The sequence below is a fragment of the Tamandua tetradactyla genome, chromosome 3 (genome assembly GCF_023851605.1).
Source record: "Tamandua tetradactyla isolate mTamTet1 chromosome 3, mTamTet1.pri, whole genome shotgun sequence".
Lineage (NCBI taxonomy): Eukaryota > Metazoa > Chordata > Mammalia > Pilosa > Myrmecophagidae > Tamandua > Tamandua tetradactyla.
In genome coordinates, this window is record NC_135329.1 from 165143122 (window position 1) to 165158833 (window position 15712).

Consider the following 15712-nt stretch of genomic DNA (forward strand, 5'->3'; position numbering starts at 1 on the left):
GAAGACAAGGTTTGCTGTTTTGTAGGAAATATTATTTTGATTCTAGCAAAAGCATAGATCATTTTTGGCTCTAGATATTACCCTGAAATGGGCACAAGATAACTTCAGCTAGTTGTGTACTCAGAAGTAGAAGAAAACAAAGCCTGGTAACTCACTATATTAGGGTTCTCTAGAGAAACAGAACCAACAGGAGAGATCTGCAAGTATGAGATTTTTAAAAGTATCTCATGCAGCTGTGGGAATGGGGGAGTCCAAAATCCACTGGATAGGCTGTGAAGCTGACAGCTCCGATGAAGGGTCTGGATGAACTGTACAGGAGCGATTCACTGACTGAAGAAGCAGTGAAAAAGTCTCTTAACTGATTGGATTCTATTTTTGGTGGGAGACATGCCTTAGTTGGTTGCAGATGCAATCAGCCATAGATGCGATCAATGGACTGATGATTTAATACACCAGCCTCCTGGTTTATCAACCAGCCATGAAATATCCTTGCAGCCACGGTCAGGCCAGTGCTTGCCTGACCAGAAATCTAAGCATCTTCACTTGGTCAAGTTAACACCATAACCTAACCTTCACACTCACCCTCTTTCTAAAGGCAGTATGCTATAAAATTTAGTATCAAACTTGCTTGAAAGCTATCTGTCCCTAAGGTTCGTGTCGTTTGCAAAGAGATGCTACTAGAAAATGGCAAACATTTGATTCTATAGTGAAAATAAAATATGGAGTACATCCAGATGCGTGGCTGATGTGAGGTCAGTATTTCTCCAACTTTGTTCATGTTTCTCAGTCTCTTAATGTTTATGTGTTTGTAGTTAAGGGTTTTGGATCTACGTGTAATGAATGGAACACTTTTGGAAACCTGTTGCTTTTATTAACAGTCACAGGCACCTAATAGTAGCTGTGGCACTTGATGGCAATTTAGACTACAGTGTGATGTGAGCCTCAAGGCATTTTGGTTTATCCCTCAAGTGGATATCTAGTGGTTCTCTGGCATTTTGGAAGTTAGGCAGTCATAGTCAGCACTAAGGAACCAGTGGCCTCTCACCATGGTATTGTGTGTACTGTGTAGGAAACCTTGAAGGGCTGAGTATACATACACACACACACTCATATATTTCTCCAGCTTTCTCCAAACCTCACTACTCAGATAAACCCTTTCTTCTTCCCTAGGTAGGAGTAAATTCGGGATTGAGAGAGATTTGGGGGAGTTACAATAATAAGATATTTCCATGTTGGAACATAAAGCAGGAGGATACTCCTGCACCCCCCTTCACAGGGAAGATAGAGGGTGGAGTGAATTGTTCTGACTTCCTTTTCTTCTATATTTCTTTTAAATTTATAATACGGTGGCTTATAATTTTACATGATTACTACTTACCTATTGGCATATTTGTTTAATATATGTATATATGAGACATTCATGCCATTTTGTAAGATAAGAAATATAATTTCATTCTTTTCAATTGTTTGAAATTTACAGTTTTGTTTTCCCTTTCATATTATAAAAATCTTTGATTTTATTGATGTCAAGGCATTGATTAGGAGTGAAACTGCCTATTATAACGCTTTCTAAAGGAAACTCTGATCTGCTTTGTTTTCTGGGAATATATGTGTTGAAGTGGAATTGGGGACTATCAGTAGGAGTCGGTTCTCAACAGCTAGCAAATAGTCATCAGTAAATAGTCCGCTTTATGGTCACAATTCATCAGAAATGGAAACAATGCATTTCCTAGTTTTATAATATAAGGCTGAGCTTTCTCTTAACATCTAGATTTTTTACCTTTTAAAGAAGATAGAAATAATTGACCACTATGTGAAGTGTCTGTAGCAATAAAACTGAAATTTCAGAAGAGCAATTCTGATACTTTGTAATGAATAGCTTTATAATAAAAGTAGATGCTTTCCTTTTTCTAGATTTTACCTTGGTCTCTCTTTTATGAAAATATGTTTATCATAAAATTAGACTATATAATTCTTATGAAACATGACTATGTAAATATAGAAGAAGACAAATGTTCAATCATATCTAAAGTAACAGAATTAGAAATGAATCTGGAATTCTGTTTATTAGAATAGGTATAATAATGAATATTAAGGATAAGGTATTAATATCTTTTTCAGGGTTGGGTCTGGAATCTTAGATTCAGATAACGTTCACGAGGAAATTTTCAGCTACCAGATAAACATTAAATTTGTATTAGAAAAAAATCTGTTGTGAAAATATGAATGTATTGTATGTACGTGACCAGTTCCTAATAAATACACAAGCAGTAGTTCATTGTGTGGATAATAAGCCAACTTTTCTTAGTGCTTTAAAGCCCAAATTAATTTTTCACGTGCAAACTTTGGAAGCCCTTTCAGAACTTTTCACATAACATGTCCAGCTATCATTAGTGTTAATTTTATAACTTCAGTATACCAACCTTTGAGTTAAAACTTCAAGTTGATTTATTAAAATTCAAATACTGCAGTGGGGTGGGGGTGGGGAAGAATTGTAATGTCATGAATGCTAGAAGTTTTAGCTTGCTCAGACACTGGAACATGCAAACAGATGCATCTCTATGTTGAGATCAGAGCTGGTAAAGAGCCCTTTGGGAAATGTTTCCTTCTGCTTTCTTTTACTGTAGTACACATGTACGATAAAGGATTTGTAAGCAGACTTCTGCCGCAACTTTCCAACTTTAAAATTTTTGTCATCAGTGAAACTAATTTTCAGTACTGAGTATTATGTTACTGGTTATACTTTTCCAGAAAAGTATAGAATTAATTTTAAAATACATACACCAACATGCAAGTAAAAATAGTTTCAAAGTCAGCGTTTCCCACTGACACTACCATTAGTTTCGCACGGTTGCTCACTGGCTGTTTTGCACTTTTTTGTAGGGATCCAGAAACAAAATGTAGATAAATTGATGTCATTACAATACAACTAGATAATCATCATGTAATGTGTCCTTTTGCTTTAATGAAGTGGCCTAAATCCATTGGAAGAGCCTAAATGCCACTCAGTGTCTTTTCTCATAATATTCATCTACAAGAAGTTTACAGAGGGAGCTCAGGGTCTCCAGGTCGATTGGTGTTTTGAATTATCGCTCTAGGCTTTCACTGTCATTTTGGCTTCACTGGCAAAACTAAGACGAAGGTGATCCTTTCATAAGGATTCATCAGGAATGTGGAGCACTTCTGTTTTTCAGGAGGGGAGATTGAACGTAAGTGAAACTTTTATTGGATATCTTAGCCATTCTTTGTTATGTCCCAAAATAATGTGATTTTTTTTTCTTCCCAACTGCTATCTGTCCTTTTAGTACTTTTGCCTAGTAAAAGACTTCCTTCTCCAGTGGGTGGAAAAATGGACATTTTACTTTTTTCACACCTTATGCCTTGGAGAGATTGTCCTGGGACGGCGCAGTTACATGTTCTAGACTAGCTCGGTAATAGTCAAAACTAGGAGAGCTTCTTCACAAAGACCTGCCTCTTTCTGTTAATAGTCAAGTGACAGCTGCACGGTAGGGCTTGTGGAGAAGTTCTGGTTCCAGAATTTTTCTGTCCCTCCTCGTTTACTTTCCCCTTTAAAATGACTTAATAAATTCATCACTTCCCTTATAACTTAATTTTATACTGATCTTGAGAGGCGACTGTAGCGCATTGACCTATCTGGAGACTCTTATACATTTTGTGTACTAAATATACGACATGCCCATCCTCTCCTTTACTAAATCTTGTTAGCAAGAGACTCAATCATCAGTTTGCAGAAGTACCTAAAACAGAAGGGAAATCTGGGCCAGTTTTCTGCTTTTACTGAATTCAGAGGCACTTTTAAGTAAGTTAAAACAAGTCAGGTGGTGAGTCTTTATACTGAATTGGATTTATGTTCTGTACTTTTACAATTATTTAATATAGTTTCATGGTGTTAGGTCATGTTGGTGCATGCACACACACACACATACACAGGGATTGTTTTTAAGCATTAGTCATTTTTTTGAGGGCACACATTTTCCTGATTATTTTCTTACCTGAAAACTGCTAATTTATAAGAAAAGTCATAAAGAAACTGAAATAGGAGACTCTGGGGTAATAGAGTAAACATTTTAAATGGTAAAACCCTCAACTGCTTTGTAACAAAAGGTTTCTCATTTTGTGACTGAGTTACTTGGATGAAGTCGTGTATTTCATGAAGTATAACGTTTCCAATGTTAAAGGGCATTGCATTCTTTTTGCTGGAAAAATAAAGCATAAGCATGGTACCTAGTTGTTCAAAGCTTTGAATTCCGGCTCTCTACCTTACTAACAGTGCCACATGAGCCTCATTTTCTCATCTATGTGATAGGATATTATAAAACCAACTTCTGAGGACTGTGTTGATTCAGAGGACAAGGTTGTATAAGATAACAAATGCAAAGCACTGAATGCATAGTGGCAGGTCAGTAAAAGTTCCCTTTCTACTTCCCTTTTGCAGCTTTCCTTTCTAACATACATAATCACTGCCCATATTGATGTGTTTCAGGAAGTATATCTGGCCAACATTCCTTTCCACACTGTGCTTAAGTGAATATTATTCCTTAACTTGGTGGATGTTATATGTCAATCTCACAGCTACCGCAGTGTCTGCACTCTCCATTGTCTACAGATGTTTGTGCAAATAGAGCCAAACATTAGGCTGGCCATTGTGTTGCTCTTGCACAGTGTGGCCCTGTCACATGGTTTCGTGTCTTACAGTACCACTATTGGATGGTTGGAATGTGAGTGTATATATAGCCACCAAAAAGTTGTTTGTCATCGTTACTAAAGCACCACCGTGAAATGAAAAGGCAGCAGCCTACTCAGGCTGCAAGGTGTGTGGCAAGCTTTCTTTGGCTAGGGAAAGACCCTGGGTTTCTGGGCTTTGATAGGGAAGAACACATGGTCACTCTGCCTTCCCCAAACCCAACCCTCTTCGCTCATAAAGGCCTTGGCATTGCATCTTGAAAGTTGCTGCTGTTAATTTAATTTGGGTGGCAGGAGCAACCCAGAGCACGTGTGACTCTTTCTTTCATTTAGGCCAAGAGGAAGAAGGTCTTCCTGTTTGCAGTTGTTGCTGGACTTGTTCCCAAATAATTCCTGGCACATAGTGGTTGAGCAGTAAGTGAGTTGAATGAAGGAATTTATGCATAAATTGATGAAATAAACTGTAGCATTTGTTTATATTTTTCATGTAGTCAAATTACTCTTAGGCTTGAAAAATTTCCTATAAGAATCAGCTTCTCAGTGAAGACTCTCCCAACACCCTGTGGGTTGTCTCTTCTAAAACTGTGTTAGTTCTTAGCACCCTGTGATAAGTAAACTCACACTGCAGTTTCATCCTTACCAATATTTTCTGTCTTCTGCTCTGCATGTCAGCACTCTGGGATTCTCTGTGGGAATGTACAGCCTCCTGGGAATGGCCACTGTACTTTTCAATTTATATTTCTGGATTCATAAGGGCATTTGAGGAAGAAACCAGATAGAAGCGGTATATCCCTCTTCTAGGTTTAATGAATGAGCAGCCCTTGGGTACCCCAAATATATGGGACTATTTGTAAGAATTAAAAGATGGGCTGTAAAGAAACATAAAATTAAAAAAAGAGAACAGAAGTGTGTGCACACAAAAAATTACTACAAATAGGATACTGCAGATTTTTCATTTTCATCTTTGACTCACTCATTTGACTTGGGAGACAGTCGATATTCAGGAATCATAGATGGAGAATAATGTAGACTTGTTTTGTGACCTAACCTATGACCTATCCTTGAGAGTGACCCAGATGCACTAGAGAACAATGTGTATGCTACAGCTATTAGGTGAATTGTTATTTATATGTTGTTCAGGTTGAGCTGGTTTGTAGTATCATTCAAGCTTTCTATTTCATTATTGATCTTTTCTCTAGATGTTCTATCCAATATTAAAGTGATATTTTCAAGTCTTCCACTATTAATATAGACTTGTCTATTTCTCCCTTCAAATCTGTCAATGTTTGCTTCATATATTTTGAGACAATGCCATTAGGTGCATTTATATTTATAATTGCTATGTCTTCTTATTGAATTGCCCCCTTTATCAGTATATAGTGACTTTTTTTGTTCATCCTAAGTGTTTTTTACTTTTAAGTCTGTGTTTTCTGATATTAGTATTACCTCAGCTCTCTCTTGAGTACTATTTGTATGGTATTTTTTCCCATCCTGTCACTTTTTGCCCTACCTATGACTTTGAAATTAAGATGAATCTCTTGTAAACAGCATATAGTGGGGTCATGCTTTTTTTTTAACATAAAATTTATTTAAACAAAATAGTTTCCTCCAAATGATGCAGCGCCATCATCATGTCAGTCAGATAGACTCTAAACTTTTTATCAATATTAAGTTTTTTAACTGCACTTAAGGTGGTTACATAAGTGAATTCAAACAATATATTTGTTTTTAGGAAATGTACCTAAAAATTTTAAGTTCAAGAGGCATGATGTTAACAGCCTCCACTCAAATATTCAGAAAATGGATTGATGGATTGACAGACAGCTAGGTAACAGAATGGCATGGCAAATGTGGCAAAATGTTAAAATTGGTGATTTGGGTATCTAGAGGAAGGAGTTTGGGCTATATTGGAGTTCTCTGTATCGGGTTTGTATTTTTATTTCCTTATTGTGTTGAGATATATTCACTTATCATGTATTCCATCCAAATTATGCAATCAGTATTTCACAATATCATCACTTAGTTATGTAATCATCATCACAATACTTTTAGATCATTTTCATTACTCCAAAATGAAAATTGTCGGTCACACAAAAAAGAAAACCCAAACCGTCCTATATACCTAATATCCCCCTATTACTGACTCCTAGTTTTGAAGTAGTACAGTTACTGTTGACAAAGAGTTTTGAGGTATTACTGTATTGCTATATTAACTATAAAACTACTATATTAACTATATTATGGTATAAAAATACCATAGCTTGCAATAGGTATTTTCCCCCACATACCATTCTATTATTAACTCTTTGTACCAGTGTCGTACATTTGTACCAGTTCATATAAGTACTTATTTAAATTTATATTGTTAATCGGTGACGTACATGATTGTAAGCAACCCCTTTCAAACAGAATCACCTACAATACACCACTATTCCTTATATTCCCTCTAATGAGCTACCCTCATCCCATATCTATTTCCAAACATTTTATGTTCAACCTCGTTATACATTCTAAACATATTAGGTTACCACTCCCCTTTTTCTAACTTCTGCTTCTTTTTAGGAATCCTATACTCTACATTCTAGGATTCTGAGGTTGCATATTCTAGTTAGTTCATATTAGTGAAATCATACAGTATCTGTCCTTCTGTGTCTATGGTCATGCTTTTTTATCCATTCTGCTAATCTCTGCCTTTTGTCTGCAGAGCTGACTCCATTTACATTTAAAATAACTACTGATAATGCAGGACTTTTTTCTGCCATTTTACAGAAACTTTATAAGTCTTATACTATTTTTGTCTCTCAATTCTTCCCTTAATACCTACTTTCATATTTATTTGAATTTTTGTATTGTTCCTTTTGAGTTCTTTATTGCCTAAAGCATGGTTTTCAGATATTTTCTGTGTAGTTACCAGGGGGCTTAAATTTAGCATCTTAAATTTATAACAATCATCATTGATTTGATACCAGCATATCCCATACTCCTCGGTCTCTCTCCCCCTTTTTGTTATACTTGTTACAGCTTTATACATTATATGTCCAAAGCCATAGATATATCATTACTTTTTATGTATTTGCATTTTAGAAACTGTAAGAAGTAAAAAGTGGAGTTGCATACCAAAAAATACAGTACAATAGTACAAGCATTTATAACTACCCATATGGTCATGTTTTCCAGAGATATTTATTTAGCTGTTTGTTTTCCGCTTCCATCTATTATCTGATGTCCTTGTCTTTCCATCTGAAGAACTCCTCTTAGAATTGCTTGTAGGGCAGGTTTCATGGTGACAAACTCCCCCAACTTTTGTTTATCTGTGAATGTCCTGGTCTTTCTCTAATTTTCAAAAGAGTTTTACTAAATATAAAATTATTGGTTGGCAGTTGTTTTCAGTCAGCATTTTCGATGCTGTTTCCCACTGCCTTCTTGCTTCTGTGGTTTCTGATGGAAATTGGTCCTCTTATTAGAGTTCCTTTGTTCACAACATGTTGTTTTTCTCTTGCAATTTTTAAAACTCTTTCCTGAACCTCGACAGTTTGGTTACTGTGTGTCTGTAGTTCTCTGTGGTTACCCTTTATGGGGCTCATCAAGGTGCTTGTATATGTACGTTCATGTCTTTTGTTAAATTGGGGATATTTCCTTCCAGTATTCAGTGACTATTCCATCTGCCTCTTTGTCTCTTCATTTCCTTCTGGAACTTCCATAAGGGGTATATTGATGTGCTTGGTGGTGCCCCACAGGTTCCTCTGGGTCTGTTCATTTCTTTTTATTCTTTTTTTCTTTCTACTTTTCAGCCTGAATCATTTCAATTGTCTTATCTTCACCTTTACTCATTCTTTTTCCTGCAACCTCCAGTTTGCTGTTGAAACCCTCTAGGAAAGCTTTCATTTCAGTTAGCTTAGTCTTCACTGCCAGTATTTCTCTTTGGTTCCTTTTAAAAACTTCTATGTCTTTATGAGATTCTTATATGTTCATTCATTGTTTTCCTGATATCCTTTAATTTTTTTCTGTGCATTTTCCTTAATCTTCTGAGGATGTTGAGATTTTTTTTAAGTCTTTGTCTGGAATCTCTGAAGTCTGGATTTTTTCATTGATGATTTCTGAATTTTCATCTTGTTGCTTTAGATGAACCATCATATCCTGTTTGTCTTGTTATCTTTTGTGGCATACTGTGCATTTTAATGTTTTAAGGTGTTCACTCTGGGATTTAGTCCTGAGCTGTCTTTTCCTTAGGTTGATATCCAGCTAGTGATATGACAGTGATTTGCTTGATTGCTGGGATCTAAAAAAAAAAACCAACCAAGGGAAGCATCACCTTGCAGGGGCCTCTGCTATACATTAGATGGTGCTTTTCAGTGTTTAGCCCTTCTGTCGAGAAGATCAGCCTGGGGTCAAAGTGCAATGCAAGTCCTTGCAGTCCTTTGTAAGCCTGTGTTTTATGCTGCTGTGTTGTGCTTGCTTCTGGCCTTATTTGGAACTCTTAAGTACAGGAATTGGAAGGCCTCCTCTTTTCCCTACGAAATAGACTTCCTCCCTCTCCAGAGTGGTCTATTGTATGTATAACTTAAAGCTAGGTAATTCTTTACCCCAGACAACTTTGACTTCTTTATTTCTGTAGCTGTCTGCAAACTGTTTCTGCTGATAGGGCAAGTATTGGGAATAAGAGCCAGAAGGGAATTCCCCAGTTCAGGTTTCCATGCTGCCACCTGATAGATTCACAGGATATTGGAGCACCCCAGCATGTACATAGGGGTTTACTCTGCTCTCTCAGGAACAGGACCAGGGGCACACAATAGGAGGGCAGGCTGGCTGGACACCCTCCTAGTGAAGGGGTAAGGAAGGGGCCAGTAAGGGCATCACGAACTTCTTCTGATTCTAAAGCTATGTTTTCTTGATTTGGCACTCACCTAGTTACTGTAATCAACCTACTTATTTAAAGTTTTCAGGAAGAACGGCTCTGCTGATTTTTACTAATTGTTCAAAGATCTTATGGGGGGGATGGCACCCTGGAGTGTCTTATACTACCATCTTGGCCTACTGGAAGTTAACTTATTTTTTATCATTGTAATTATTAAATTGATTCATAACTGAATGGCTGAATTTCCTTGCTTAGAAACACTGTAAATGTAATGCTGCATTTTGAAGAATTGAATATTCCATTGCATACAACCAAGGGAATATTGATGTAAAAACTTATTGTCTTTAGCCAACTCAATAGAAGATATTTGGAAACCATATATTGAATAAGGGTTTGATATCCAATATATATAAAGAAATCCTACAACCCAACAACAAAAGGACAAATAACCTAATTATTAAATGGGCAAAAGATATAATAGACATTTTTCTGAAGAAGAAATACAAATGACTAAAAAGTATATGCAAAGATTTTTATCTTCATTCACTATTAGGGAAATGCAAATCAAAACCATAAAGAGATATCTCACACATGCAAGAATGGCCACTATTAAACAATCAGGAAACCACAAGTGTTGGAGGGGATGTGGGGAAAATGGAACACTTATTCACTGCTGGTGGGGATGTAAAATGGCACAGCCACTGTGAAAGACATTTTGACGGTTCCTCAGAAAACTAAATATTGAGTTGCCCTACAACCCAGCAGTTCCACTACTCGGTAGCAGAAGTTCTGAAAACAGTGATACAAACAGACGTTTTCACACTGAAGTTCATAGCAACATTACTGACAATTGCCAAAAGATGGAAACAGTCCAAGTACCCATCAACAGATGAGTAAACAAAATGTGGTGTATACATATGATGGAATAATATTATATTATATTATGTAGCAGATCCATGGATGAACCCCCGAAGACATAATACTGAGTGAAATAAGCCAGACATGAAAGGATAGATTTTGTATAATTTCACTAATATGAACTGCTTAGAAAATGTAAACTCAGGAGTCTTAAAATGTGAGTATAGAGGACCTAGAGATCAGCTGAAGGTAGAGAAGGGGAAACAGTTATCTAATAGCACAGATTTATTAATGAAGTTGATATTAAATGTTTGGGAATGGATAGGGTTAATGGTAGTTCATTATTGGGATTATAAGTAATAGTGCCTATTGAAGGTAAATATGATCAAAAAAGGTTGTCTAAAGTTATGTATCTCACCGATTAACACTACAAATATAAATATTTTTTATATTTATAGTCATAGTTTTTCTATGAACTACTTCAAATGTGTGACATTTGTACAAAGAGTTAATAATAGAGGGGGGAGGATACGGGATATGGGGTACTCTGGGGTTTCTTTTATGTGTGGCTGTGTTTATGTTATTTTTCTCTTGGGAATAATGAAAATTGCCTAAAATTGAGAGTGAGGATCATTGTACAACTAAGTGTGGATACCTTGAGATATTGTATACTTTGGATAGAATATATGGTATGTGAATATATCTCAACAAAAACCACAGAGTCTAGATAAATAAATAAACAGAAAGATACAAGTGCTGGAGAAGATGTGGAAAGAGAAGTATACCTTTCAATGTTGGTGGGGAGGAGAATGGTGCAACCTCTTTGGAGGAGAATGTAGCAGATCCACAGGAAGCTAAATACAGGGTTGCCATAGGATTAGGCAAACCAATTATGAGGAATATACTCAGAAGAACTTAAAGCGGGAACACAAATAGACATTTGTGCACTGATGTTTATAGCAACATTATTCAAGATAGCCAATGGATGGTGGTGGCCAAAGTGTCCATTGACTGAGTAGAAGGGTGAACTGTGGTGTATACAGACAATGGAATATTGTGTGGCTACCAAAAGGAATAAAGTCATGAGGCATACAACAATATGAATGAACCTTGAGAACAATATAAGTCAGAAGCCTAGATTGTAATCTCTTAAGGTAGTTACATTAACTCCTGAGTTTGAAGTGTTATTTCTAAATTTTGAGACACTGTACACTTGTGTATAACTTGGTAGTTCCCTGGATCTGTGGGAACTTGTGTGAGACCTAAGACTTAGTTCGAGTTCTACAGCTCTGAACATCAGCATTACTCCATACAGCAACTGTTAAAGAAGATGAAAAAGAAATCAGACTTTAGAGATATGAGTGAAGCTGATCTGATTGGGACTAAGGTAAATCAGGATAAAGGGTGAAATTGTCTGTAGTTTAAAACTTCAACTTCTGTGTGAGGCCATAGGAAGAGATGTTTATTTTGTTCAAAATTTAAATTTTCTGTAGTACACTGTCTAATTTAACCAGTCTAGCCAGCTTATTTAAACAAACGAAATACCTAGAAGCTAGAATAGGGGATGAGATCTGATGATTCTATATAGCTTAATGTAATACCATGATACATTCGAGAGTATTTTGCACTGATAATAAAATATTTGCAAAGTTCCCAGAGGGACTGGAGAAATAATATGGAACTATTAAACTTCCCCACCTGGGAAATTGCTAATGTTCCCTCTAGCACTGGGAACTCCCAATTTAATAACCCAAGCCCTAGATCTTGAGGCTGACTCTTATTTCTGTATAGTGAAGCTCAGCCTATTTATAAACACGCTTAAGAGTCACCCCCAAAGAATCCCTTGTTCTTCAGTTGTGGACTTTCTCTAAGCCAAACTCTGCAGATAAAATCATTACTCTCCGCTCTACATGGGGCACGACTGTAAGGGATGTAAGTTTGCCTGGAAACATGAGACATGACTCTCAGGGATGAGCCTGGCCCTGGCATTGTGGGATTGAGAATGCCTTCTTGACCAAAAGGGGGAAAAATTTAACAAAAAAATGTGACAGTGGTTAAGAGATTAGATCATTCTGGAGGTTAGTCTACTGCAAGCTTCAGCCAGATATTACAAATTACCCTAGTATGCCAAGCCCCAACCAATAGTCTTCCTGAAAATCCTAAAGAAAACCCAGAACTCTACCTAAAATTCTAGAAAAGTTTTACTTGCTAAGTTTAATTTTCAGAAACTTAAAACCTCCAGATTGTTCGTAAGCTGGATAAATCCTGAAACTTTGAGGTACCCATCTTTCCCAGAATATCAGTCAGTTGCATCCCCCTAACCAATAAGGTCAACACCTTCTTTCAACAGGAAGAAGTTAGAATGATCCTTGCCCAAATATCCCTGAAGATTGAGAAAATGATCAAGTGAGAGAGAAGAATTGTAATAGAGAAGTTAGGATTTAACAAATGATTATGAATACTGAATTATTCTATAGATATTTTGTTTTAGTTTCTAAGTGTATTGGAACAGCCAGAAGGAAATGCCCAGAATTGTGGAACTGTATGTAACCCATGCCATATTTTGAAGTTTGGTCTATAACTGGTTGTTAAGCTGTACTTTGAAATTTATCACTTTTCTGTGTATATTTCACAATGAAAAATTTTTTAAAACAGTGAATAAAAACGTTTTTGCAAAGTCCCCTTGGGGGAATGGTGAGAAAGGTATAAAATTCAACTTCCCTGTTTACAGAACTCCTGATATTCTTGCAAGCAGTGGGGACAACCAAATCAATAGGCTGAGCCCTCAATCTTGGGGGTTGTTCATATGAAACTTATCCCTGCAAAGGATCGGCTACGCCTACTTAAAATTAGGCCTAAGAGTCACCCCCAGAGAACCTCTTTTGTTGTTCAGATATGGCCTATCTCTCTCTCAGCTAACACGGCAAGCAAACTCACTGCCCTCCCCCTCTCTCCATGGGACATGACTCCCAGGGGTGTAAACCTCCCAGGCAATGTGGGGCAGAAATCCTAGAATGAGCTGGGATTCACCATCAAGGGATTGAGAAAACCTTCTCGACCAAAAGAAGGAAGAGAGAAATGACACAAAATAGTAGGTGGCTGAGAGATTTCAAACAATGTCGAGAGGTTATCCTGGAGGTTATTCTTACACCTTATATAGATATCCCCTTTTTAGATTAAGATGTATTGGGCTAGAGGGACATGCCTGAAACTGTAGAGCTGTGTTCCAGTAGCCATGTTTCTTTAAGATGATTCTATAATGATATAGCTTTTGCAAAGTGACTGTGTGATTGTGAAAACCTTGTATCTTATGCTCCTTTTATCTACAGTATGGACAGATGAGTAAAACATAAGGATTAAAAATAAATAATAGGGGGAACAAATGTTAAAATTCAAATATGTATATACTGGAAAATAATGTTTAAAAAAACTATTAATGTCTTTAATCAATTTGTTGAATGTGCATTTTTTGCATATTCACAGTTTATAAAGAATCTAGTTTGTATAATTTGGTGATTTTAGAGTTGCACTTTCTGAAAGTAGAACTGAAAATTTAATTTGTTTCTGATTTTATTAAGATGAAATAGAAAATGAAAAAGAAGGGGAAGGCAAAAAACAAACATGGTGGATTTGAATGTGAAATACTCTACTACATTTGCTTATTTTCCTTTTTAGATCTTTTAGAGAAGTCTCGTGTTGTTAAGCAGCCAAGAGGTGAAAGAAACTTTCATGTGTTCTATCAGCTGCTCTCTGGTGCCTCAGAAGAGCTTCTCAGTAAGTCTCTGTTTCCATGTTTTAATTTTTATTGTCATAAAAGTATTTTCCAAAGCCTTTCCTTTAAAAGTGGCCTATGTGGATTTATCCTTAAGACTTTTCAGTGACTCTGATTAAAGTGTTTGTTCTTCTCAACTTCCCTCTCCCATCCCCTCCTAGCATTTGTTTGATATCCTTGTACCTCACTAGATTCTGTAACGTACATCTCAGATGGGCTACATTAAGCTAAATATTGGCTTAATTGGGGGAAACTTTAATGATAAATTTTTCTTAAAAGATGCACATCAGTATTCCACTTGGAAAGCAAATTGGCAGGGAGCAATAGGTTACTACAATGATATAAAAGCAAATTGCTAAAGGAGGATTTAAAAATCTTGGGGAAGACATTTGGAACTGATACAATTGCTAAAAATTTGGCCCTTACATATTTTCGGGAATTAATATAAGCTTGTAAATATAGTATCTAATAGCCAATAGTCAAGTTTTGAAAGAAGAGTTCAAATAGGAAACGGTATGGAAAATCAACACCACTTGGGGGAATATTCAGCCTAACTAATAATCGAGAAATGAAAATTAGAAGAGCAGTGAGGTATCCGTATACATATATTAGTAAAAGTTATTACAAAGGATAAAGCTGGAAGAATTGTCAGGAACTGATCTACTTAGAAGTTGTGGGTATCACTCAAAATGAGGACCTTTTCCTGGGCCACTAATTAGCAAGCCAAAATAAGGATTGCAGGATTATCAGAGACTTTCAGTCCATCACTGTGCTTTTAAGAATCTATCCCAATGAAACAATTCAAGAGAATCCAAAAAAATATTAATTATAAAGAAATTTATTGCTGCCCTGTGGTTATTATTAGAAGCTGGAGACAGCACCAATGTCCGTTTGTGGGGGAATTGCTGGGCAGACATCAAATGTTATAATGAAATAGTACACTGGAAATATTTTGTATTATAAAAATACGGGAAGTGCCCTACCCAATAAGAATAAATGTAAAAAAGCAGAGTTTGAAATATGTACAGAGGTAATAATGGTGATTTTTTTTTTGAAAAATGCTTTTTTTGATATTTGAATATCAATTTTTGTTCTGTTAATTCTGTACATAATATGAAAGTTGTTTTGTCTAAAGAGTTAAAGGCAAGAGATAAGAAAGATGATTGAATTTATTGAAGCAACTCATCATTTGTGCATGTGATTCAATAGATAAGCTTAAACTGAAGCGGGATGTCAGCAGATATAACTACTTGAGTCTGGACTCTGCCAAAGTTAATGGAATGGATGATGCTGCAAATTTCAGAACCGTTAGGGTAAGATGCAATGCTTTTATTGCACTTTAAAATGGGCATAATATTGCTCAACTGGAATTGGTAGTAATTCTGAGTTTTCTTTAAAGTATAACTCCCTCTCCCAAAGGATTTATAATTGTGCAAGAATTTATTGTATTTTTATTGGCTTGATTGTATTTAGTAGCTCTAAAATCATACTATCTTGTAAAAGCTATGCTTTACCAGAGCACA

General features: G+C 36.2%; 1 protein-coding gene across 7 annotated transcripts in view; it reads left to right on the forward strand.

The window, feature by feature from the left end:
• MYO1B (myosin IB) overlaps positions 1-15712 on the forward strand; it is a 204468-nt gene that overhangs the window by 131699 nt on the left and 57057 nt on the right. For all 7 annotated transcript variants that reach the window (XM_077154500.1, XM_077154501.1, XM_077154502.1 and 4 more), the window contains exons 8-9: positions 14093-14191; positions 15399-15502. In XM_077154500.1, the coding sequence (XP_077010615.1) occupies positions 14093-14191; positions 15399-15502 (203 nt within the window). The remainder of the gene's footprint in view (positions 1-14092; positions 14192-15398; positions 15503-15712) is intronic.